Source organism: Asparagus officinalis, chromosome 1 (genome assembly GCF_001876935.1).
Source record: "Asparagus officinalis chromosome 1, Aspof.V1, whole genome shotgun sequence".
In the NCBI taxonomy this organism is placed as follows: Eukaryota; Viridiplantae; Streptophyta; class Magnoliopsida; order Asparagales; family Asparagaceae; genus Asparagus; species Asparagus officinalis.
Genome location: NC_033794.1, coordinates 129,053,449 through 129,078,180, shown reverse-complemented (window position 1 = coordinate 129,078,180; position 24,732 = coordinate 129,053,449). Strand labels below are relative to the sequence as shown.

The following is a 24,732-nucleotide window of genomic DNA, read 5'->3' as shown; positions in this document are numbered from 1 at the left end:
AAGCGAGATCTCATCATATCCTGGGCTATTCGGTTGAGAGAAAATAGAAATTTTGAAGTAAATAATTTGGATAAATATTTTCCGTGTTTGGCTATTAACACTTTTATTAGAAAAGGTAAGCTACATTTGAAGAAAAATTTGCAACAAACATGGCATCCAATTTGGTGGTAGCAAAAGCTACAGATTCCGAAAAGAAAATTAAAAAAATAGTATAATACAAATCCCTTCCCATCAAAAACAATTTTCCAATTTAATCTAGATAAAATCTGCCCGACTTCTATAAATCATATAGTTTATGAACATATTATTTTTCAGCTAAATACCTAAACTTGTGACGTCTACTTTCCAAATAAAAATAAAAAACAAATACAAAGCAAAAGCTGCAGACATCCAAATGCTACAATATTTTCTTCATTTCATTTTTACAGCGAACAAAACGGCCAAAACTATTGTAAATTTGTAATGTATGCGCTGTGCGGAGCTAGTATCGAATCTAGAGAGTGAGAAGTGGGGGGGTGGCATTTTGGTAAAAATGGGTGGCGGGAAACAAGCATGACGTGTTCCGGGGTTGACCCCCATCAAAAGCGCGCCAACTTTTCTCGGCGCTTAACTATCCAATTTTCAAACAACCACAGGTGAGGCCCGCCACCAACGGCCTCTGTATTACACTGTACTAGTATTTTCTATTTTTTATGGAAAATATTTCATTGAAAATCAAGCGATGTTCAAAGATGCCCAACGGGTTTAGGGGTGCATTCAGTGTGGATACGGCTATGCTTATCATATTCATATCCGCTTACTCATCTCGGATACATATACAGATATATCTCGGTAAGAAAAATTCACATCCATATCCGCTAAAATCAGATACGGTTAAGGATATATAAGCGGATATGCATGCAGATACAAAATGGATATGAGAAAACTAGATAGTATTGAGAAAAACAAAGTTCATGTAACACAAAAGAATTCGTTAATATATTCATTATAACTGAAAAGCTAAGATTAGACATCTTGATCATCAAAATTAACCACAAATCCATAATTTAAGAACTAAAACTATCGTAAGAGTATGATTAATATGCAAAATTCGGATACGGATCCGGATATTTCACTACGAAACCATATTCGTAACCATATCCTGTCGGTTATAAATTTGAGTAATCATATCTGTATCCTAACAGATAACGGTTTAGCACCCCTAAAGGGTTACTTAATCTGAAAAATCAGATAACCATATGCAAACATCAAATGAGTAAGTCCGTTCTTTGCTAAATCATGGGCTAACGTATTGCCTTCACGCGTCAAATATAAGAGAACTGCACATATTCAAGACCGTCAAACTCCACATAAATTTCTCTAGGTACATGTCCATAGTGATTTTGAGCTGGCATTGCCGTCTTCAGCTCTTAAATAACCTCCAGTGCATCAGACTTTATGGCCCTTCGATAACAAAAATGTTGTTTGGCTCGCGTTAATAAAAACCAGTGCATCAGACTTTATGGCCCTTCGATAACAAAAATGTTGTTTGGCTCGCGCTTAAACGCACGAGCCAACTCGCATAGAGAGAAAACTGTGGGACCCACTATGCCAGTGGGGCCCACCCCTCCTCTCTGTGCGAGTTGGCTTCCGCTTTAAAGCGCGAGTTACCTCGTGCGTTAAAGCGCGAGCCAAACAGCACGACCCCTTCGATAACCTCTACTATTCGCAATTCGTACCTCTTGCAGGAAACCAAAATAGCATCTATCATGACGTGTTTCTTTTTTTTTTAATTAATAATAGTTTTTTATTTGCCATGGTATAAAAACTGACAGTGATACAAATATCTCGTTCTGACATCTCTGTCACTCTATAATTCTCTACAACCAGAATAATTGTGGGATACTCATCTTTTAATATCAACCAGTTCATAGGATATTAAGAACAAGAATGCAAAATCCATATACTGGCAATCCAATATTTGTATATATGAGACATATATCTAAACAATACAAAATTCACTCAGTAGTAAAGTGACTCTTAACAATCAGTATATAAGTCTGCAATAGGAACTGGAAAGCATAAATTTATCTACAAGGCGCAAAACTGTCATTTTTCCTGCTCCAACTTCTCCCTCCAATTCACATAGCTATACTGGTAATTTCTACAGCTTTTGGCATCGCGGATAACAGTGGCTCTCTCGACCATAATATTATTCTCATAATCAATTTTGTATGAAATATCAATTCCATCCAGGATTAAGTGATAAGTTACGTCGGCCAGTGACCTTGATGATGATGCATTAATGTTGACATATTTGTCTGATTCATGGCCATCGCCATCATCGGTATCTAAATGGTCAACTCCTCCATTGCTCTCATTCTTTGAGGTCACTTCATGAGGTCGAGTTTTTTGAGACAGTGATCTTATGTCCCAAGAAAGCACCTCTTTGATCAAACTTTGGAATTCTTTGGCAGAAGAGTATAATGAATGCTTCTCCTGAAACAAGAATAAAGCAGCGAGCACTCAATCATTGAATAACTCTAAGAAGCAAAAGCGTGCAACTTAACTCAATAAACATTTGAACAGTCAAGCTATACATAGCTATATTTTTGGTTCTTTCGAGAAGATATCTGATCCAGATTATCCCTACAAGGTTAATATTGTATAGTACGCAGAGACATATGACAATTTAGAACAAGGTCTGGCCTGAATGAAACAAAAATATAAAAAAACAAAAAATGATTTAGAAATTAGCAAAACACAGGAAAATAAAAGATATTCACACAGTGGTCATATTCGCAGTTATGCTCGTTGGTTCTTCACACATGATTTCTCCTTGGGTTCATCTTGTACAGAAAGAGGAACCATAACAACATTTCAACTGAGGTATGGGTTCAACCAAAAAAGTACAAAATACTGAAAAGTTAAGATATTACAAAAAAACAACAAGAAACCCCCTATCCCAAATTAGAAAAACAAAGCAATAAATAATTAAAGGCCAAACTTAGCTTCCAGTATTTAGGATAGAATTATACATTTTAGTTATTTTTTCCTAATCGAAGTTTGCAAACCTTTCCTTTTAAGCATTAGCATGTTGCGTTTATTTAATGAAAAGAAATGTCTTCCCTACAAGTGAGATGATGAAGCTTAATTCTTTTTTTCGGTATGAGACCATTGTGGTTTGATGTCACAAGAGCTATCATAGCTAAGGAAACATCTCACCTCTCTGCATAGCATTAATGCGCACGATTATTCCATTGGTACTATATGGATCCTTCTATGGGAGCAAATGTCATCAGTATTTTGAAAAAAATAAAAATATGTGCAAAATAAGTGACTATGAAAGAAGAAAGCATGAAATAGCTGGAATGCTTTAAATATGTTAAACCATATATGAGAATGAGCTAGAAATAGTGATAAAGAGATCCAATTATAACTTGAAAGTTGTCCAGCAATTAGCACAATGGATTATTTCATGCTGTCAGATAAGAAGATTCATAGTTTATGCTTGTCACATTTAATAATAGAAAATTACTTACAGTGATGGCCCAACAACTGAAAAGAGACGAAGGGAAATCCACAGAGAAGCTCACAGAACCCACAGCTAATGCATTCTCTTCCTGCTAGCAGCAATCAATGACGAAATTAATATTTTAGAAGTAAACTTTATGTCAATGAAGAGACGACAAAGGACAACTACAGGACGAAAACATTGGAATTTCGACAAGGAAGTAACCTATACACAATCATTTTTCTTAATAAGAGCGAAAAACCTGATCAATTTGTTAGGTATACCAAAATACTTAATGACTTAAGAGCTTTTGAGCCTTCTATAAATTTCATACGTAGAAGCATCAATAATAAAAGTTATAGTATAAATCATAAGATAAATCCACATCATAATTTATACCCAACGTTAACCTGGAAACCAAAAGAATTATCCCCATGTTTTAATGGTTAACTTCTCCCTCAAATGTTTGAAATTTCATATGTATGAACAGCAATAATAAAAGTCATAGTATAAATCATAAGATAAATCGGCATCACAACTTATACCTAAAGTTAACCTGGAAATCAAAGGAATTATCCCCATGCTTTAATTATCCCTCAAATGTTCCAGACTTGGAATTCCAGGCTAGTAACTTGTTCTATAGACCTCAAGCATTTAAATCATCTGCAGAATTGCAGTTCTGGAAATTGATTGATTACCAAAAAAGGGCATAGAACTTTGAAAGACTATGTCCCATCCAGTGTTAGGCCATTAGAGGATAATTTGTCCAAAGTAAAAAAAAGGCAAGAGGCTGCATTTCAACCACTGCAGCACTTTATTGCCCACATACAATCTGATGGGGAACGGAAGTATCGTCCGTCTTGGAGTGTTGATTGGAAGAAGACGACGATAATGATGATTGATGGTGGAGGGGACTCGTCAAGGGAGCTAGCGATTGCAGATGGGGGTGAGATCAATCAATAGGAACTATAATAAAGGCTAAACGAAAAAGATAACAAGATAAATATTAAGATTAGACCACATTCACTCACGGGCATCTAACCTTGAAAATAACAGCTTCACACCTAAAGCGACTCACATGCTTCAAACAGACTTCTCATAATCAAATTTCATTAATCATTGTCCATACTCAAAAGAACAATACAGTTATTTATAAAAGAATGTAATGCTAGAAGAAAGTAACAAATATCCTCCCTAACTAAAATCTTAACAAAAAAATTACCTCATAACTGAAAATCAAACATAACATATCAACTATATTGTCCTAACTGAAAAGATAAAAAACAAATTATCCTAGCTACTTTTTGAAATTGAAACAAATAATATCTTGGTGAATGTTGCCCTGCATCTCAATCCCATGGGCCTGGGGAAAAAATCAATCTCACGGAAAGGGAGCAGTATTAACAAGGTCTGGCTTGTCCTGCATTCTTTGTCACTAGTAAGTGTTACTTTATTCTGTATAATGTTTCTTTTTTATTTTGTTTTGTTTAGTCTAAGACATTCTCTCTTTCAGTACAGTTGGGAGAGTTAGGATAGTTTTTAGGTTGTTCGTACAGAGTAAAAATTAGCAAGAACTAGGAATTTAGATTGAGATAAGGAGGAGAGAGTAATTCCATCTTTTTTGCAAGAATTAAGGAGAATGAGCAAAGTCTAAATATGGATGCTTTTTAAGGGTGGCATTGGCTGATGTCTAGGCAACTCCACCCTAATAGTTGTACCACAACTCTAGGGTATTTAGGTCTAAAAAATTTAGCAAGAGTAAGCATAAACTACTGCCTATCGAGCTATTTTTACTTGCCAAGCACAGGCTAACCAATCCGTTTTATTTTAAATTTTAGTTGAATCATGCACTTAGACCATTTCCCTATGTAGCCAATAAGTACAACTGTTAACTTGGTTAGATTCAACCCTTTATTATATGTGACAAAAACAACACTATTTTGAGAAACAATACCAACAAGTTTGGATAAAAGTGCAAGATGCACCACGGAGTTCATTACATGCCGACGCCCAATATGTAATGTCAAGGAAACAAATGTACATGTGTCTAACAAAGAATCAAATGTACCTCTCATTGAAAAGGGTAAATAGTGTAAACTAAAAAGCAAATAGATAAAAGATTATAAAATAGAAATGCATGCAGTGTGGAATTCAAGGATAGTTTCAGAAGGAAAAACAATACTTAATGGGTGTGCATTAGAAGAAAATCAAATGCAGTAAGACAAGCAAGAATAAATAAAGTGCTTCAAGTCATACTTAAGGCAATTTCACAAGACAGTCAAAAAAAAGAGGGTAATTTCATAAGTGCAATACTGAAAAGTACCTTCAACCACTCCGGCACAGTTGCACTACAGACGCAATCTGGATATGGCAGGTAAGGCTTGATATCAAGTATTGGCTGTTGATAAAGAAAGCCATAAGCACAAAGTCAAAACTAAAACTGCCAACACAAGCACATGAGTTTAGCATCATAACACAAGAAACGAGATTTAGGCACTAGATATCTAAACAATGACTCTTACGGTGCCATCAACCAAATCCACACCCGAAAGCAAAACTGCATGCCCATCAACTGCCAGCACCTGGAAAACGTCAAAGATTAATTTGCATTTGATTCCCTGGTTAGAATTAATTTCAGGAAAATAACTTTACACCAAAATACACAACTCATACCTCCAAAAAGGAGTAAAAGAATTGAACTGAAACAAGCACAACAAGGATCTCACAGCTTACTTTGCACCCCATACCCTAGTAAATTGGGATGTTTAATTTTCCACATACTCATGAACTCCACCCTAGTCCCTTATTTTTAAAAGAATTGTCACCCACTTCCCTGTAAAGTGTAGATATGGGTAATCCCCAAAATAGAGAAGTTCACATGTAACCTATCAATAGTCCTCGGAATATTAGAGAAGTCTTTAACTCCATAGACCTAATAATCACCAAATCCTCAACGCATAATTTAAGCTTGCCCATTAACTTAGTTCAAATCAGAGGCTCTAAAAGAAGAACAAGTGACCAAAATGCGAGCATTAACCTATGATCTTCTCCAAATTTTACTTGAAACTTTAGGTGAAATGATAGCGCTAGAAATTAGTAAACTATAAGAGTGGCTTTCATTGAGGTTAAGGCAGAAGGCGTCTAAGTCACCTGAATATTGATTGTTGACACCAATGAAATGCTACATGAGTCTAGACAAACCAACCTGGATTGAGCCACTAAAACAGGACATGTACAATGTGACCGTGTGATCTAGGATTAGGTAAATAGGGTGAATGCATGACTAATGCAAACAAAGCGCATGGATGATTTGCAATCCTATGAGTCAAGTAGTCACTCATCCTACAGGCAAACAAAATTCTCAATTTCTCTATACTCTATTAGTATATGAATCCCATTATCTGATATTCACACATTATCGTTCTGTTGAAAACAAAACTTAGCATGCAAATCCCTCCTTTACATATAAAGAGAAATTGGTGAAGTACCCTGAAAGCATAAAAAACCGCCACGTATAGCATTAAAAACTGCCATGTGTACTACTACTAAAGAACTCAATGGTTTTGAAAACCTGGGCTCGATGGCAGTTTTCCCAATTGGATGATATTAGCGACCTAGGTATCTGAAGAAACCATGGGAATTTGAGGAAAGAGGGTGAGAAGAGAGATCACAGGAGATTATTTGGTAAGATATTGTCAAATATTAGGGTTGGGTTCTGGGTTCTTTGAAAATATTTTGCTGAGGAATCTAAGATGGGTTAGGGTCGGATTAGATTGCTTTCCTTTTTCTTTTTTAATTTACTGCTTTCCAAACCATATATTTAACGTAGTTAAAAATACATTATTGACATAATTAATTGTAAATAATTAGACTTTCAAACACGGGTAGATTCTTTATGGTTTTAAAACTTAGTACATATTCCTTTTTTTCCTAAGTTTCTCATTGAAAAAAGGTAGTAAATTGAATTCTCTATTTCTAGGAAACTAGTAAAAGTTCCGTGAGTTATCTCTATTTATTGCAAGCCAATTCATGTCTATTTTGTATTCTGTAGTTGTCGGAGTTGCATCAACACCAAAGAAGAAAAGGTAATTTCTGAAACTTTATTGTTCTTTAGTTGATTGTTCTAATATAGGTATCACTTCTTGAATATCAAAGCCATCTACTTTTTTAGTCTAATCTGAAAATTTTATTGTATATGTAGTTGATTGTTCTCTCCTCAATATTTGGTTTACTTGATTTTTCTAAGATTATTTTTCAAGATATCTATTCTTGAATTCAAAAGTCATCTACTTTTAATGCTAATTTAAAAATTTATTATTCAGCAGTTGTCTGTTCTCGCTTTAATATTTGGTTTGATTGATTTTTCTAATGTTATTTTCCAAGGTATCTATCTTAGAAATTTTAACTTCATACTAATTTGTAAACTTTTGTAAATATTATTGTACATAATTATAACAAGTCAAAAGGTTTCTTCACATAATTGAAAATTACAAATAAATTGTATGATGGAGCTCCAATATAAGGTATTATGATTAAATGGATTTGAAATCTGTTTGCACATGGGCTCAATTACCATAGCAGATAGCATATGGTAATATATACTAATTGTATGATAAACATTCATTGATCCGTGAGGCACATAAGTATGATAGATGTCAACTTTCTTACATGTCAGAAGCTATTGATTTTGGCTTACTCCTCAAATAGAAATCATCAAGGACATTTTGTAGTGGCAAAAGAATGGTTGGCCTGTTTCTGGATTAAATTAGTAATTTGCGCTTATTTACATGAATTGATAAGCAAGATCCCCGTATACGTCTGCAATATAAGCATAACTGGCATGGAGGAGAAAAAACAGAAATACAAATGCATGGTCTACAAACTAAATGATATTCAAAATTACTGAATGTAAATTGCTACATTCCAGTGCCAAGATAGATTAAGTCGGAATTCAAGTTAAGGACAACAAACAAGTGAAAAGTTTTCTCAATCAACCAACAATGATATTTTATGTATATCAGGTAACATAATTAACCATGTTCAAATTATTATGAATTACATATATTAACACCAGGTATAAAAATATATATTACAGAGAAATAGTTTTATCAAACAAACCAAAAATGCTGTGTATGACAATGACAAACAAAATGTGCAAGGTCCCCAAGAAACAATAGAAAGAAACTTATTATTGATATTTTAGAGGATGAAAAATCTTAATTAAATGAGTAAAGCCCCATCTTTGTGATTTAAGGCCAATTTATTGGATAAGCAACATATGGAGTAATCCAGAATTATTTTTCCTACAAACGTACATACATGTACGTGTGTGCATGTAATGTATGCATGTATACCCATAATTGAAGAATGCAAGTAGAAGGTTTTATAATTTGATGTGTGTACCTACAGATCCTGATACCATGATATAGGCATATAAGCTTGGCATTTGCTCCAATCACATGTTCCCCTAAACATTTTATTTCGCAATCATGGATAATCATGTTCCACATACTGTTCACAGATGTAAGAGGGTATCCAAATTATATTCACATAACATGTTTCAAGATGAAGTTGACGCTTTTTTTTATTTTGAGATTGATGTTACCATCAAACTTTATTAACATGTTGTTGTAAAATAATAACATGAATTTTTTTTTTAATATAGCAGTTCTCCGGCTATATTGTAAGCACACTGATGTAAATTTTATTATTTCCATCACAGGAATAATAGAATGCAACAGGCTATTTGTGAACAAGCAAAGGATGTGTTTTTTAAAGGGAATGAAGAAAAAACGATCATTCGTATGTAACAAATAGCAAAAACAATATCTATTCAAACTTATAAATATATTTTGTGTATTCATAAAACATTAGCTAAATTTATTCTTTGCACAATAAGAGCCATGAGGACTTCAGGTCTAAATACAGTGATCATTTGAGAATTTTATTCATGATTGAAACTTAGCCATGATTTGGCCATTGCTGTGTACTCTTATATATGTATTGGATTTACATTTATCCATATTTGATTTTTTTTCAAGTATTGGAGTATATGCATCGACATACAATTCTAAATGAAGCATAAAAAAATCCAGCTGACACTCATTATGGAAGCTTTGTTAATTCTGGAAGTGGGGCCTGTGGGCATATGCAGTCAAAAGAATAGAAGCAGGGAAACAAAAGATATAAAGAAAGGAAAGGGAGAAGATTGCTTATTATATCTCAATAGAGACACAAGTTAAAAAAATGTTTTTTCTATTTGTTTTAGAGATCGGTTATTCAGCTTAATGTCAGTTACTGTGACCAGTGTTATCAATGGGCCAGGTGCAATGCGGGGTGCAAAGTCTCTTTCTGCATCCATGTGCGAGGCATAGTGCGATACGCGTGCCCGAGTGAAGCGAAGCGCACACCACACACATAATTCTTCAAGATGGGTAATCACGCACAAAGAGCACGTTTATGTATTTTCACATAAAAATATGTCAAGATAAATAATATCTATGAAATCACAAATTAAGGTCTTAAGTTCTAATGCTAACACATCCAACATAGAGGGAAGTTCATAAATTTTCAAATCAAAAGTCAAATAAGACTAATATTTTGAAGCAAAACTTATGGTCCACAATCAAGCTACTATACAGGCCTGACAAATTTATTTTGCTTTTTGGATATGGGTTCTCGGGTATAAAGACCAGATTGAAAAGTTAAAGAACAAAACCATATGAGGATATGCCTAGCATCCGCCCTTCGTGAGGCACATGTCACTTGCGAGGCGCAAAAGACATTGTTGCGTCAAATGTGGGGCGCTTCGCCATTGCCCAGCACCACAAGGCTCACGAGACGCAGTGAAGCGTGCACTTTTGAAAACACTAATTGTGACCTCTATACACACACACACACACACACACAATCACATTTATCTTTTTATTTAGAGTAATTATAAAAAGAGTAATTTTTTTCAATCACATTTATTTGCACTGCTATGAAATTCTTTCATCTATCGCATGACTGGATGGTGAAATTTATGCATTTTATATGAGAAGATCATTACCTCTTATTGATGCACCACCCGTGCGAACACGAGCATAACACTTGCTTAAGTTATAAGTTCCAAACTTCATTTGTAAATACCTGATGCTTGTCTATCCTTGTTGCATTTTTTTGTTTCCCACACAGGTAAGCTAATATGATTGCTTAACTGACATCATGGGAAGACAACAATGAGTTCAATCTAAACTCTTTAACTGTTATCCATGGAAGTTCCTTCTTTTAGGATGTGAATGTGATCATGTTTTATTCACAATTCATAATGTACTATGACGACAATGCATCTAGTCATTACGTTCTTACCTTTGCAACAGTAAGGCCAATAGGACAAGGCCTGTGTGGAGATCTTGTCGCAAAGACTCCCATCTTCCCACCTTTTAACCTAGGCACTCTCACCTTTACAAAACAAAAGAAAACACAAACAACTCTACTTAAATGATGCTATAATTTCACAAGCAATAGAATTATAGAATCACACCTTTGCCTTGAATTTCGACCGAGATGGTTGTTTCCAATACTTCTCAAGGTTAGTGTTCAGATGAAATACATAAAGAATCCAACAATGGGAGTATCCAGAAAGGCCTTCTAAAGCTTCTGCAGGAACCCGACTCGGGTCAAGCACCAAGCATGCCCTCGAAAGGGGTACAAGCAAAGGTTGCCTCGGTGTCCCATTTCTGCAAATAGAGACGAGTCAAGGGATCTTTCACATAAACAGAAAAAAGAAAACTTTAATCTTTAAAAAAAAAGTCTAAAGCTATAATACCTAGTAGAAAAACACGACTGAGCAACGCCAATTGGAGCCATGGGATAAGAAGAACAAGAACCAGGTTTCGACCCATCAGAGCTACGCAAAGCTAAAGCTTCCCTCAGCTCCTGAGCCAACCAATCAACAATTGCAAGCAAACCCAATTGATATCTAAGCTTTCCATAGTAAAGAAAAGGTTTTCCTTAGTTCCCTTAAACGATTTAGACTGCTATTTAGTCCCTCAATTCATGTAAGGTACTTCAAACTAGTCCCCGTGATAAACTGCCATGTAGATTGAAGGGAATGTTAAATTAAAATTTAACTTTTTCGATTCCTAGCTACACCCATTCTCTAAGTTTACACGAACCGAGGGACTAAATAGCAATTTCAACGATATAGAGGACCAATTTTAAAGTGCAAAATATTTAGAGGATTACCATCTAAAAAACCATAGAAAATAGACTTTATGCACCTTTTGAGCTCTAACTCGGCCACGCCTCTCAGAGGCAGCCTTCTCTATAGAAGCGCCGAGAGAGTCCTCCAGCTCGCGTACACGAGAAGCTAATCGCTCGCATTTTCGCCTGCGAGAAGAAACTGGACGGTGGAGGGTTTTAGGGTTTTAAAAAAAAAGGCTTTGCGGGGCTCGTAGGGTTTATTGGGCTTTTCGAGGGGGTTTACCTGAAAAGATTGCAGCAGCGATGGAGATGGCGGCGGCTGAGATGGCGAAGGCGGTGACGCTCACCCAACTCTTGCCGTCGACGGTGGCCATCGGCGACGAGAAAGGAACGGGATGACGAGGAGATTTTCGTTTTTTGTGAGTGATTCATGCGAGCGAGGGGTAGGGGTAGGAACTTTCGAGTGGACGTTGGTTTGGGTTTGAAATTAGATCAGGCTGGCCCAATTCTCAATGGGCCGCCCAAAAGTTGATCCCTTGGGCATTCAGAGAGCCCAAAATAGACAAACTTAAATCCGTACATGAATATGGAGTGTCCTCTACAATGAATGAGTAGGGCATTATCACATTAGTGTGAAAATGTTTCAATCAATTATACGAAGCGGGCAATAATCTAAATTGGTCCAAGTGGGCATTTTGCATAAAAGAAGGACGTTTATAGGGTTACATGGCTTAAGAAGGTAGTGGATAATGTGAAAAGAGCCTTCATGTCTTATAATAAGCTTCTAATTAAATTTTAAAGCTCATCTCACACATCGTTTTAAATATTTTATCTAATATTTAGAAGTTAATTACTAAAAGTTCTGAATTTGTTCTAGTCTACACCTTTTGAAGGTGCCATTTGAAGGTTTCCCAAATCAACTAACCCCCACAAGGAGACCGTACATCCTTCTTGATAACTGCTTCCAACCAAGTTCTCATGGGTCCGCCTCTTTACTTAATTACCTTCGCCTCATTAGTTGTAAAACTAAATCATGTAAGAAGGCATACCGACGATAACAAAATAAAGCAAATATCATGTGTATCATGGCTATGATGGTAAATTTCGCTTAGGCCCTGGCTATCTGATTTCAAAAAGGGCATGAACTGAACAAGAACAATGAGAACCGAATCATGTACACGAGCTCAACTCAACAGTATTGAGTGCCTAAACCGATTGGAAATCACGAAACAAGGTGTCGGCATACACGCACCAGGCTTTTCACTACTACATGTTACCTTTACCCACCATAGAATTTGACCAACACCACACACAATAATGTTCTCGTTATCAAATATTTCACTGCGAACCTAATTGCGAGGTGAAAAAGATTACTTATAATGGTGAAAAGTTTGCCTTTGCAAAGATTGAGTGCATCCCAAAAAGCATTCCCCTTTCAAGATACTTAAAATAGGCTATCGTCACCTTTGGTTTCAAAAGACACATTTTACACCTGAGGCAATGGCCTACACTAGAGGAACAGTGGAGTGCAAGAAAGGTGAATTTTACAAGTTTTAAGAAAGTGGTGCATAATTTGAAGAGAGACTTTTTGTCTTAAAGTCCTTCAAGATTCAAAAGCCGCTAAAAGATCCAAACCAATTCTATTAACCTTCAAATCTATCATTCAAAAAGCCCTCACAAACATTTTTGGTGGATATACGGCCACACTTCATCCATACAAAGTCAGAGATAATGAACGTGTAAATTTGTTTTAATGCATGTCGATATCGTAGCATACTCACAATGATTATGTGCATGGTTTGCTCTTTTTTTCATACCAAAGAGACTTAAAACTCAAAGAAATTTCAAATGTTCATTGAAGTAGACACAGATTGATCCAGAAAAAAACTATATCTCAAACAAATAAAATTAATCTGATCTTTAAAGTATTTGCCTCATAAAATAGCGCATGATAAAGATATTCCAAGGCTCATGTGTATAAAGGGCCAATGTATCTGGGGCATTTCCTCTGGTCTGGCCGAATGCCTTACGGGGCTTCCTCAGCCCTTAAATAAAAAGGAAAAATTTTCCACTTCCCCCAAAAGGCCCCTCTTATTTATATGGGAAAATGGAATAACTTAATAGAGTAAATAAATGCAACGTAAGAGTAGTCTCCATGTGACCTGAAGATCACGGACTCGAGTTGTGGAAACAACCTCTTGTAAAGATGTAAGGAAAGAATGTATCCTGGACCCCGTGCATAGCAGGAGCTTCGTGCATCGGGCTACCCTGTTTTCTATTACTTAAATTCTATGGCTTAGCTTGCACTAGCTGCTTGCAATCTTCGCAATCCCAGAGTAAGTTCCCAGCACTGCACTAGTGATGCCCAATGAAATAATGATAATGCACAAAACGACCTAAAAGACATAAATAAAAAAAATTAATGAAGCACCATAACAAAAATTTAAGTTGTTATCAAGTTCTCAAATACATAAATGTAAGGCATTGCTACCTGCGAAGTGGTAGCTTTCCTCCCCACTATCTTTAGGAAGCAGACGGCTGGAATAATGACTGCCTGAAGAAAAAAGATGACAGGCACAAAACTAAACTTTTATCAATTCTCTTCCATGATTTGATATAGTTTCATGAGAAAATCTCAATTAATGCGTGAAAATTACAATGAATAAAGATTTTATGAAATACCAGGAAAAGATGGAAGAACAAGCACAATAACTTGTGTCATTCACAAAATGATTATTGAAGCCATGCTGCAGTCTTAATACTATTAGATTGTTGTTTTCATGCTAGTATATTCACTGTTCCTATCATTTTATTTGACAGAAATAATTACCATAAAGAAATTCTTCGTCTATTTGTTCAGACTTCTTAACAGACGGACTTCTTTTATCCATAAGAGTTATTCTAGAGTTGGACTACAAACAATGTCAGTATAGGGTAATAGTAACGTTTCAAAAAGCCAAAGCATAAAGTGGAAAAAGAAAGAAAAAGAAAAAGAAAAAAAAGGACGCTGAAGCTTCATAGCATATGTTTCAAGAACTGATGTTTTTTTAACTCCAAAAGATATGTTCTGTGTATAAATTATGTATGAAGGAGGGTATGAGATAAGGAGTGTCAAATAGGGCTATGAAGGCAAAGAAAAGGGAAAAAAGCAAAAAAAAAAAACTCTCCACCCTTTGATTGGATGATCGGCATCATCCACTTCAAGCCTAGATTAAAAAAATCGTCATTTTGATGTCATTTGACCTTTTATCAGATGATTGTAAAATTAAAAGTTTCACTGGAACTAGAGAATTTTCGCATCTAAATCCATGAGGAAAGTAATGGACATATGGCGTCATAAAAGGACTTTTTCCATATGGTGGCAAAAAGGCAACTCTTCAGTTCACATATTTCTATATAAAAACTCAAACATCCAAGAATATTAGTGATACTTTCTAAGCTCCCAATGGTTAAACCAGAATGAGTTTGAGTTGGTGATGAGGAATAAAATATTGTCTACATAGACATGCAGTATATGATATATGTGTATAAACTATAAAACACCCATGTGATAAACAAATAGCAAATCATGCCGAGCCTTTGCACTCAAATAAGAAAGAAAGAAAAAACCTTCTCAACTAGAATCATCCTCTAATTGGTATCAGATGAAAATGTAGGACTTTCGTAATAGCATATAGGCATATAGGCTAAATTAGAGCAAATTCTCCTTTGACTAGTGTATTTTCATCTCCAATGGTTTGTGAATGAATTCTAACTTGATTGGAGTGAATTTTCCAACAATTTATTTATATCGTACCAAATTCCCACTATCGTAACTCAATCTTTCCTAGCTACTTTCCCTTTCAAATTTCTTCTAAAACATTATCTAATTGCAAAAACACCAAGATAAATAAAGAAACCCACCTCCAAGGCTTAATCTAGCACACAGATCACAATAAGGTCACCATAAGCTAACTAGTCACCTTGTTAAACTGATTTTCTCATCTATAGATTCCTTGCATGCATTTTTTAAGCCTTTGATAGCTTCAATTTTGCCACTCATTAGAGCTAAACCTCTTCTCAGTGATTGTATTTCGACATGTTCAACCAACAAAGTCCATAATTTTTATGATGGTTACAGACAAATTTTCTAATTACACAATTTGTTGATTTTAATTCACTCAAGTCTAGGATCGAATTTGTTATGCTGGTCTTCAATGGTTTTTTCATGAACAACTAGTGTGTATTGTGTAGGCATAATGTTTTTGCCATTGTGATAAGTATGAACACATGTGAGACACAAGCAAGATACCCACTTGACAAACAACATTGTTTAATCTTGGTCCTAGCAAACTCCCAATTTACAGACTTAAAAGTTTTCTTAGCTGTATATTATATAGTTTCTGCCTTTCTTTACAAATGGAGAAACTAGAAACTATACGCCTACATCACAGCATTTTTGGATTATTTGCATATATACCCATTAAATCATGGGTATTTGACAAAATACCTTCCAAGTCTCAGTATTTCCAAAACTACCCCCCACATTATCAATTTTCGAAAAAAAATTACCCTCAAAGCAATTAATCATCAACTTTGATAAGCTAATTTGTAATCGCAATGTAAAAATTATCAACAAAATAGTCAAAATTTTAGCACTAAGTTGAGGATTTGTTGATTTTAGGGGTATTTTTCCCTAATGTTGATGATTTAGGGGTAGTTTTGCAAATAATAAGATTTGGGGGTTATTTTTGCGAATACCCATGATGTAAGGGGTATATGTGCAAATAACCCAATTTTCTCAACTTTATTTGCAGTAACTGACAACAGAATGTACATCTAAAGTGAACAGAAAGATAATACTTCCTAAAAGCAGACATATATCTAATATGTTCTCTAAAGCAAATATAACTAAAATCTAAACCCAAGTCTATCAGGTAAAAAACAGGGATTTCTATCACATATATAAGCCATACTTGAACATTCTGTAAGATTCTCAAACTTAATTAAACATAATATTTTCCCATAACAAGCATTTGATAATGGAGTAAAATTAGCTCTATGAGGACACATAAAGAATATACCAAAAGAATACTGAGGAGAGAACCGATCAAAGACATTACAATACCTGCATGAGGAAAACATATGTAATGAATTTTAGCTGATGCAGGATACAATTTAGGAGGAGAATAATTAACAATATATTATTGAGAATACAAATCCAATCAAGACAATTCCCATGCACAACTTGTTCTCCTGATAACCCAAAAGCACGCTACAAGAGGTATATACTATAATAGTAATATATGGAACCTACATTTTTAAGGGTAAATATCAAAACTAACACAGATTATTATAAGCTTCGTATAAAATATCATAAAGACATAAACAAATGTTATCAGAGAAATGCCTCAAAATGGATGAGTTTTGTTTTTACTATAACTATCATACTGCTTCTTTTTGCAATTTACCTAGCTGAGTTAATTAAACCGTAAATGCAATATAATGTTTAACAAAGATTAAAAGATAAGTAATTAATATTTTAACTATAAATCGATTACAAACTGGTCATGATACAAATTCTGCATGTCTCCAAACAAGAAAGAGGGAATACTGAGACAATATAGCTTTCTGGATTATATCTATTCTTCATTATTACACAATATTTGTCTAGACTTATCCTAACTCTATTTCCATCTAAGCCAGGGGAATTTAGAATAGCACCTTCTGATCTGCATCAGCTCAAAGTATATAATTAACAAAAATATCCAGCCCACTTCCAGAAGTGGTAATCGAAGAAAGTGTAGAAGTTAATTATATTGTTCTTGTACTATAACAACCTGCATGACACGTGTATTTTTTTTATTTGATACATTGGATAATACTTCAGATAGTTAAGAACATGCACGCACATACGCACACAATATGATACACATGTTCATGAATGACATCCATATATCCACTTAGCTCTTTATTCCTGTGAATACACAGTGTATATCATAATTCTAATTCTGTATACTGCATCTTTGGCTTACATCACAGAGAATAGGTTCAGTTCAATAAAGAATTAAAACCACCATATCCATAAACAAAAGCTACATTGTAATGGTATGCAACAAAATTTGTATAATTATTTATTCATGCGTCACGATGAAAAACAAAACGATATTTACTAAAATACATACCAAAAAATGGTAGAAGAAAAGCGGCGCACACAGTTGAAATGACTAAGGAAGTTCTTAATATGATGGAGCACCAGAGAGTACTTGACGTCTCAACAGGAAGCAGTTCTTCTAAACTCCTGGCCAAGGGATTTAACAATAATGGATATCTGTTTTCAGTTAAAGATACAAAAGCTTAAGGAGGCTTTAGGAAACAGCCAACTAATGATGCAAAATCTAAGGATGACTTATGTATCAAAGAGGATAAGCTAAGAAAGAAAAGGGGAAAAAACATAAGAGAAAGAATCATCGTGTTATTCATGAAAAAAAGGAACAGTGTGTCTTCAATGCCAAAGGATACTTGGTGAAAGGATTGATTACCTGATAGCAAATGTAGAAAGAGGTTCAGTAGAAAATGAAGTCCTAGTAAAGGGGAAAAAAGAACAGTAGTGATAAAATACTTACAGTGGTCCACAAAGCAAGTTTTGAGGGAAGAGGATCCTTTGGCAAATTCAAAGTTATTTGAGACAATGTACCTTCTCCAAACATGCGATATCCAATAATTGCAAAACTTCCATATATTGCAGTGCATAAAGCGAAACTGTTTCCAATAGAAAAAAAAATTACAATTTTCAGGATAAATTTAAGAAATAGGGAACCAAGTTTAACCAAAACTTTATAGCTTATCCCAACAATGTTAGGTGGCCATACCATATTACCAATGCCTTGTTAAATTTTGTTTTGTCAGCCATTGATTTGTAAATATTAGGGAACACTGAATGCCCGGAGAAGCAAAAACCCCATATCCCAATTGCAAAGGGAAGACCATTCCAATTCACTACTTTCCCAGTCTGATGGAACCCTATTCCTCTTGTTGTACCAACAAGAGACACATTAAGGAAAACCAAAAACAAAGAAAATACACCACCAGCTGCGGGAGAAAAAGAAAATAAAGAAATAAATCAGACCATTTATATCTGTATAACGTTAACAAAGCAAACCACAGTACGAAAGTGATTCATAAAACCTGAAAGGAACGAGATTACTCGCAAATCACGCAGCCAAACGGTTGGCAATACGATCAAAGCAGTTAATATTCCAAAGAGGTGCAAAGAATCAATATGAATCCCAGCCAAATCAATAGCAGCTCCAGGAAATAACTTTTTAAGGTTATCACCTTCCAATATAATAAACTCGACGCAATATGCCTGCATTCATGAGTAGTGAATTACGTGAATTTTCCAAAAAGTCTATCGATCAGGCAACAAATAGGCCAGTCCATTCTCCAGGTTCAGGGTCAGCGAAAACTTACATATAACTCTGTGTACAATACTACCTGTGTCATGAAGGTAATTAAATTAGCCTTTTGTTTGAAATCAATGTACATCTCAAAAACTCTTAAAATATTGAAGATTGGTGGAGGATTAGAGAAAATTATAAGCTTATGCTCGTTGAACAAGTGCCTATTCATGCGATCACAGATAAGTAACTAAAATATAAATGATGTTTGAGATTGTTTGCATAGTAGTGTAAGTTGGCAGGTGTAGGAATGCAGTCCAACTGAGCATGAATCAATAAAAGCAATGTAAAACCCTAAAAATTTGAGAAAATAATTTTAAATAAGTTTTATTATGATTGGTGATCATTCTGGGATGAATGGATCAGATTGGAATCAATTTGAGATCGATTCGCAGTTTCAGCTTCGGTGTCGCAAGTGTGCTGAAATCTGCTGTATTTGTATTTTTAATAATTTTTATGTTGACCAGATGGGCGTGAGGTTTGTCATTGATCTTAGAATGTCGAGACGATGATGTAGGTAAAGTTTCGTTGTGTTCTGACAACGGAGACTGAAACCCTTTTTTTTAATAATAATATAAATATTTATATTCGTATATATATAGTTATCTCTTTCTCTCTCTCCCCTCTTCTTTCTCTCTCACGTAAAACATCAGCCGCACCCACCCTCAAAAACCCTAGAAATTTTTTGATTGAATTTGAAGAAACTTTGTGAAGCAAAGTTGTAGAGGAAGACGAGATCAACAACTTTTGTGAAGGGGTTTCGTACGAATCAATCGTTTGGGGGATCAAAAACACTCCTAAAGGCAAGTTCATCTTTTTCTCAACTCATCCCCTTTTAATTCGAATTTTGACAGATTAAACCTGAAATTTGTGAATAGAACTATAGATCTAATCATTAAGTAATAAAAATATATGATCTTGATCATTAGAACTATAATTATCCGTTAATTTATGAATTTATTTGGATTAAAGCCCTAATTAATCAATTAAATGTGATTATTGATAAATAGGAAAATTAAACCCTAAAATTACTAATTTTATGTGATATATAATTGTTTGGCCAAGTCCTCACTTAGATTAATACAGGATCTAAAGATGATTCACACCCCATGTTGATAAAAATACGAATTTTGATAAAAAAAATTATTAACAAAGAAAAGTGGAAAATTTTGTATCAATGTCCGGTCGGTAGACCAATCTTATTGATCAGTCGAAGGGAGTGGCGATGCCATACGCAAAAAGGAAGAGACTCATAGAATGGCAGAGGCAAATAGAGCTTTTGCATGCAAGATTTGGAAATTTTCTCTAGTCGGTCGACTGACCCGTAGATTAGTCGACCGATAGAGGGCTCACAGGGATTGCCATATTCTCTGGTCCATAGATCAGTCGACCGATAGGGGATTTACAGGATTTGTGATTTTTCTCTGGACAGTCGACTGATAGGCAATCGGTCGACCGATCAAGACTGGGTGAATTTTTGAACTGCTTGTTGGGCGGTCGATTGATGTGACATCAGCCGACTGGTAGAGCGTCGGTCGACCAATCCCAAGGACGAGTCAACCGATTTGAGGCTGGTCGCGTACATGATTCTTCCACGCACGTTTGGTCGTGAACATGAAGTACGGGCCCGCACGTAGATACACGTGTGGCCATGTTAGTGTACATGTTGAGTTTAGGTACGCACGAATCCTCAGGAGTGCGTGGCCATGTGTTGAGCTTGTTGCGACATAGGGGAGACAACTAACAAGATGCATAAGTCAGCGTCAAATGTTTGCATGGATGGCCAAGATAGGTTGTGAGCCGCACGAGATTGCGATGAACCACGGGATACTGCGAGTACCTATGCTCCGCATCATACTTCCACATAGATGTCCAAGTCAGGTTGTGAGCCGTATGGTACTGTGATGAGCCACAGGATACTGTGAGCACCGAGAATCCATATTTCTTTGTTTGCATGTGCTCTGGATTAGGCTGTTATGCCTATACTCCACTTGGTGTCCGAGCCAGGTAGTAAGCCGCATGATATTACGATGAGCCATAGGATATTGTGAGCACATATACTTCACACCATTTTCGTTAAAGGGAATTACACATGAATATGTATTTGCTCCTGTAACACCTACCCTGAGGGCAGTGTATTATATTATGATTGACATTCATATCATGTTTTGGATGAGATTTTTGGTGACGTTTTGTTTTATTATCTGTTTATGGTATCTTGGGAGTTAATGTTTAGCGATTCACAATTTGAGATACATGATATATATATATATATATATGAGGGTTTTCTTGTTTTGATTATTCTCTCGACGTACTCATCTCGTGTTGTGGGTTTCTAAATCTTGACTCCTCTTAGTACAAGGTAAATGATATAGGTAGATTATGCGTATTATAGGTAGAGCCTCCATTATATGCGTTAGCCTTTCCCCTGAGGGAGGACAGAGATGTTCTTGCTAGCGTTTTGACGCTGTTGTTTTCACATCTTTTCAGGTATGGGTCAGAGTTTCGAAGAGTCGTAGGTTGACATGGATTCAGCATAGTCACCGTCATTCATAGGTAGCTAGTTGGTGCTCCACAGTGGACTATTTATGATTTTAGTTTTCTTTTAGAGATGCATTTTATTTTGGAGGCTGAGTGTCTTTGTACTTTTTAGTTGACTCTTATGTATTAGAGATTCGATGTTCTTTTTCCAGTTTATTAGATGTATTTTCTTTTCTTCTGTTAGAACATAATTATAGTTATTATTGGATATCTCTCCTTTATATTGTGTTCCTTGTATTGTCACCTTTGATATATCTGCTTGTACCCTCATTTTTTTTTGACATTTGCTAGAGTGATATTAATGTGATGGTGAAACATGTTTATGCACAATGTTGGGTGCATGACAGGTTTGACATCTTTAGGTTCACCTTAGATTGTAGCCTTATGAGAAACCAGGGGCGTCTCAAGCAAATACGTTTATTCATATTCTACTGTCCATTTTTGCCAATGACAGCTCACCTAAAATAAGTTACCATGCTGTACTTGCTGCAATAAGTTATAGATTACTTATACCATTTAGTATTCTTAGACAACAAGAACTCACTGATACGAAAAGGCGGCCAAATCTCCCATATGCAGCTTCTCCAATATCAGGATAGCTTGAAATGCCTTCTCTGCTCTCAAAGCAGTACCTCATTAGAACGCCTGTATAACAACAAATAATTGCAAAAAGAACCAGGAGTGCCAAACTCAACCAACCAGCCTCTTTAACTGTGAAAGGTGTTGATAGTATACCAACCCCTGCAAGTACATTGACTCCTGTTTCACAACAATTAAACGAGAAAACAATTTAAAAGTTGTAAAATGCATAGATTTATGAACAAATAATAGCATCGACATAAGTATATATAACAAAATTTTAGATGATGAATAGCAAGAATGCCAGAAAAATATGAGCAACACTTGAACTCCCAATCTCCATTGCATAGTGACAAGTCCTTGACGATATATATAGCAAGGCATGATCGTAAGCAATTATAATATTTTACCGCAATAGACTAATGAATCAGGTTGTGGGTTTGAACTTATGTGGCAGGATAATTTCTCTTCAAGACTTAGTAAAGCTCAAAATTGTTTAGCTTCTATAGTTATCATCTCTACCATCTGCGTTAGATGTTTGATTTAAGCTTAGTACATTCTTGATCGCCCCTCAATACTGGAAACCTTAAGAAAATAATATTCAATATAGAAATGACAGTTAACAAGATGACGTTACCGTTAAAAACAGTCTGAGTGATGCTACATCCATGAGAAATATGTCCTCCCTTATATTTGATTGATCCGCTTGACAATGAAGTCAGAGGCTTCTGCAAGTTTTCACCTAGTTCTTGATTTTCATATATACCATCAGAAAGAAGAGGTGATTTCAGATTTAGATCTTGCTCATTTTGCATGCAGGAGCCAATACTCGGCGTGAGACTTGATTTACGCCGAAGGAACCCAAAGCTTGGCGATGCAGCAATAGTGTAGGAATCAATAGTTTCCCTGTAAGAAGAAAACGTAGTATGCATCATCAGAAAATTACCGTATCCAAGATAAGGGCAAGAAGATGTGTCCATGCAAACATTGGTTCATGACCAGTCCAACAACCCCAGCAAAATATGATACATCCGTAAAAGTTCATGTAGCTCAGCAGAGCACATAAAAACTCCTGGACAAGCTTAGGACTGATTTGAACACAATTGACAAGATTTCCACACATAAAAACCTTTTCAACTTCCATTCATCCTATGCAATTGAGACACCTCTCAGACTCATAGCCCTAATTAACCAAAAAAAAAAAACAAATTTCATACATGAAGTTTTTTTAAAAAAAAACTAGAAAACTAGTTACGTACTCGAGAACTAGAATCAACATTGAAAAGTCAACTAGGGGCCAACCCACTTGATATCTACAATTTCATCAGCTGTCTAAGCCCTCTATTAAGTTTCTAATTGCTCACTTCTTTTCTGTAAAATTTAATAATTAAACAAAACCTTTTGAGTTCCCCTTCTTCCTGAATCCTAGGGGAAAACTTTAAGAAAATGAACTCTCCTCACTTTTCAATAATTAAATGAACTATCCTCAGCGTATATGAGATTGAAGAGGATCCCCAACTACAAACACAAAAGAGTCAGAAAAGGATCCTCGGCGTACACGAGATCGAAAAGGCTTACTTGAAGCTCTGAGGCCATTGACGAGATCGAAATGGCCGAAGGTTCTCGTCATCCTCCGCCGCCTCACGATCGTCGTCGTCGTCGCCGTCGTCGCTGCTCCTTCGATCTTTTTCAAGATCGTCGTCGGTTTCGTCGCTCAAATAGAGCTCTCCGTCCTCTTGATCAGCCATTATTATTATCAGAATCAGAATGAGAATCAGAAAGAAGGGGAAAAAAAACACCCTAGAAAATAATAACGTTAAAAACGGGAGAGAGAGTTTTGTAGCGGTGAGATCACTTAAAGTGAAGACAAGCAATTTCTGCGGCGGCGGAGGTCGAAGGGTCTATTCGAAAACTGGGGATATTTTGTAACTTATATAGCAACTATTTATTTATTTATTGCAGAGCAAATATTCATGCGCACCAAGCTTAGTACAGAAGATAATGACATGGTGCATGACGAGAACCGCAGCCTTTGTCGGAAAATAATGAACAACTTTTCAAAACAGACTCTTTTAGAGTTTTATTTTTTAAAATCGACCGGTTTTTTTTATTTATCAAAACCGACCTGATTTTATGATTAACAGCCTAATCACCATCCTAAATAGTCGGGGACCGGGTTGACAACCCCGACTATTTAGGAGGGTATTAAACCCTGATTAGATACCTTAAACACAAAAAATTAAGGTACTAAATAGTCGGGGTTGCCAACCCCGACTATTTAGAAAGGTGATTAGCCGGTTAATCATAAAATCGGGTCGGTTTTGATAAATAAATAAAAAACCGGTCGATTTTGAAAAATAAAACTCTAAATTGGGTTGTTTTGAAAATTCGTTCGAAAATAATTATACTCTTTGCAAAATAAAAATTGGGGGATAACAGGATCTAGCTGTCAAAGTTTGGAAATGTTCTTGAGATGCAATCAGAGCGGAAATT

At 35.6% G+C, this 24,732-nt stretch overlaps 2 protein-coding genes across 5 annotated transcripts; both read right to left on the bottom strand.

Annotated features, from left to right (window-relative positions):
* Nucleotides 1,918-12,135, bottom strand: LOC109846137. 2 transcript variants are annotated; one of them, XM_020415387.1, is made up of 9 exons: nucleotides 11,964-12,135; nucleotides 11,758-11,866; nucleotides 11,304-11,413; nucleotides 11,019-11,214; nucleotides 10,844-10,936; nucleotides 6,016-6,075; nucleotides 5,817-5,891; nucleotides 3,522-3,602; nucleotides 1,918-2,478 (listed from the first exon to the last, which is right to left on the bottom strand). In XM_020415387.1, exons 1-9 carry the CDS (start codon nucleotides 12,110-12,112, stop codon nucleotides 2,089-2,091), a joined length of 1,263 nt encoding a protein of 420 aa, XP_020270976.1. In that variant the 5' UTR covers nucleotides 12,113-12,135; the 3' UTR covers nucleotides 1,918-2,088. The 2 variants fall into 2 exon arrangements, with proteins under 2 accessions (XP_020270976.1, XP_020271029.1); XM_020415440.1 differs by having other exon boundaries at nucleotides 11,758-11,879; nucleotides 11,964-12,124.
* Nucleotides 13,569-24,177, bottom strand: LOC109845966 (amino acid transporter ANTL1-like). 3 transcript variants are annotated; one of them, XM_020415309.1, is made up of 12 exons: nucleotides 23,818-24,177; nucleotides 22,877-23,145; nucleotides 22,205-22,419; nucleotides 19,133-19,156; nucleotides 18,848-19,028; nucleotides 18,532-18,751; nucleotides 18,286-18,421; nucleotides 18,182-18,201; nucleotides 17,845-17,990; nucleotides 16,744-16,787; nucleotides 14,172-14,230; nucleotides 13,569-14,076 (listed from the first exon to the last, which is right to left on the bottom strand). In XM_020415309.1, the coding sequence occupies exons 1-11, from the start codon at nucleotides 23,985-23,987 to the stop codon at nucleotides 14,204-14,206; spliced, it is 1,452 nt and encodes a 483-aa protein (XP_020270898.1). In that variant the 5' UTR covers nucleotides 23,988-24,177; the 3' UTR covers nucleotides 13,569-14,076; nucleotides 14,172-14,203. The 3 variants fall into 3 exon arrangements, with proteins under 3 accessions (XP_020270898.1, XP_020270802.1, XP_020270855.1); XM_020415213.1 differs by having other exon boundaries at nucleotides 14,172-14,234; nucleotides 23,818-24,176; XM_020415266.1 differs by lacking the exon at nucleotides 19,133-19,156 and having other exon boundaries at nucleotides 14,172-14,234; nucleotides 23,818-24,176.

Excerpts from the sequence above, each read along its gene's own strand:
- LOC109846137 (XM_020415387.1), bottom strand. The coding sequence starts at position 12,112 with ATGAATCACTCACAAAAAACGAAAATCTCCTCGTCATCCCGTTCCTTT. Across the intron at positions 11,215-11,303 it reads CAGTCGTGTTTTTCTACTAG|AAATGGGACACCGAGGCAAC; the intron begins GTATTATAGCTT and ends CTCTATTTGCAG. Across the intron at positions 5,892-6,015 it reads TGGATTTGGTTGATGGCACC|CCAATACTTGATATCAAGCC; the intron begins GTAAGAGTCATT and ends CTTTATCAACAG.
- LOC109845966 (XM_020415213.1), bottom strand. The coding sequence starts at position 23,987 with ATGGCTGATCAAGAGGACGGAGAGCTCTATTTGAGCGACGAAACCGAC. Across the intron at positions 22,420-22,876 it reads CACTCAGACTGTTTTTAACG|GAGTCAATGTACTTGCAGGG; the intron begins GTAACGTCATCT and ends GTTGTGAAACAG. Across the intron at positions 19,157-22,204 it reads TTGGCCGCCTTTTCGTATCA|GTAGTATTGTACACAGAGTT; the intron begins GTGAGTTCTTGT and ends TTCATGACACAG.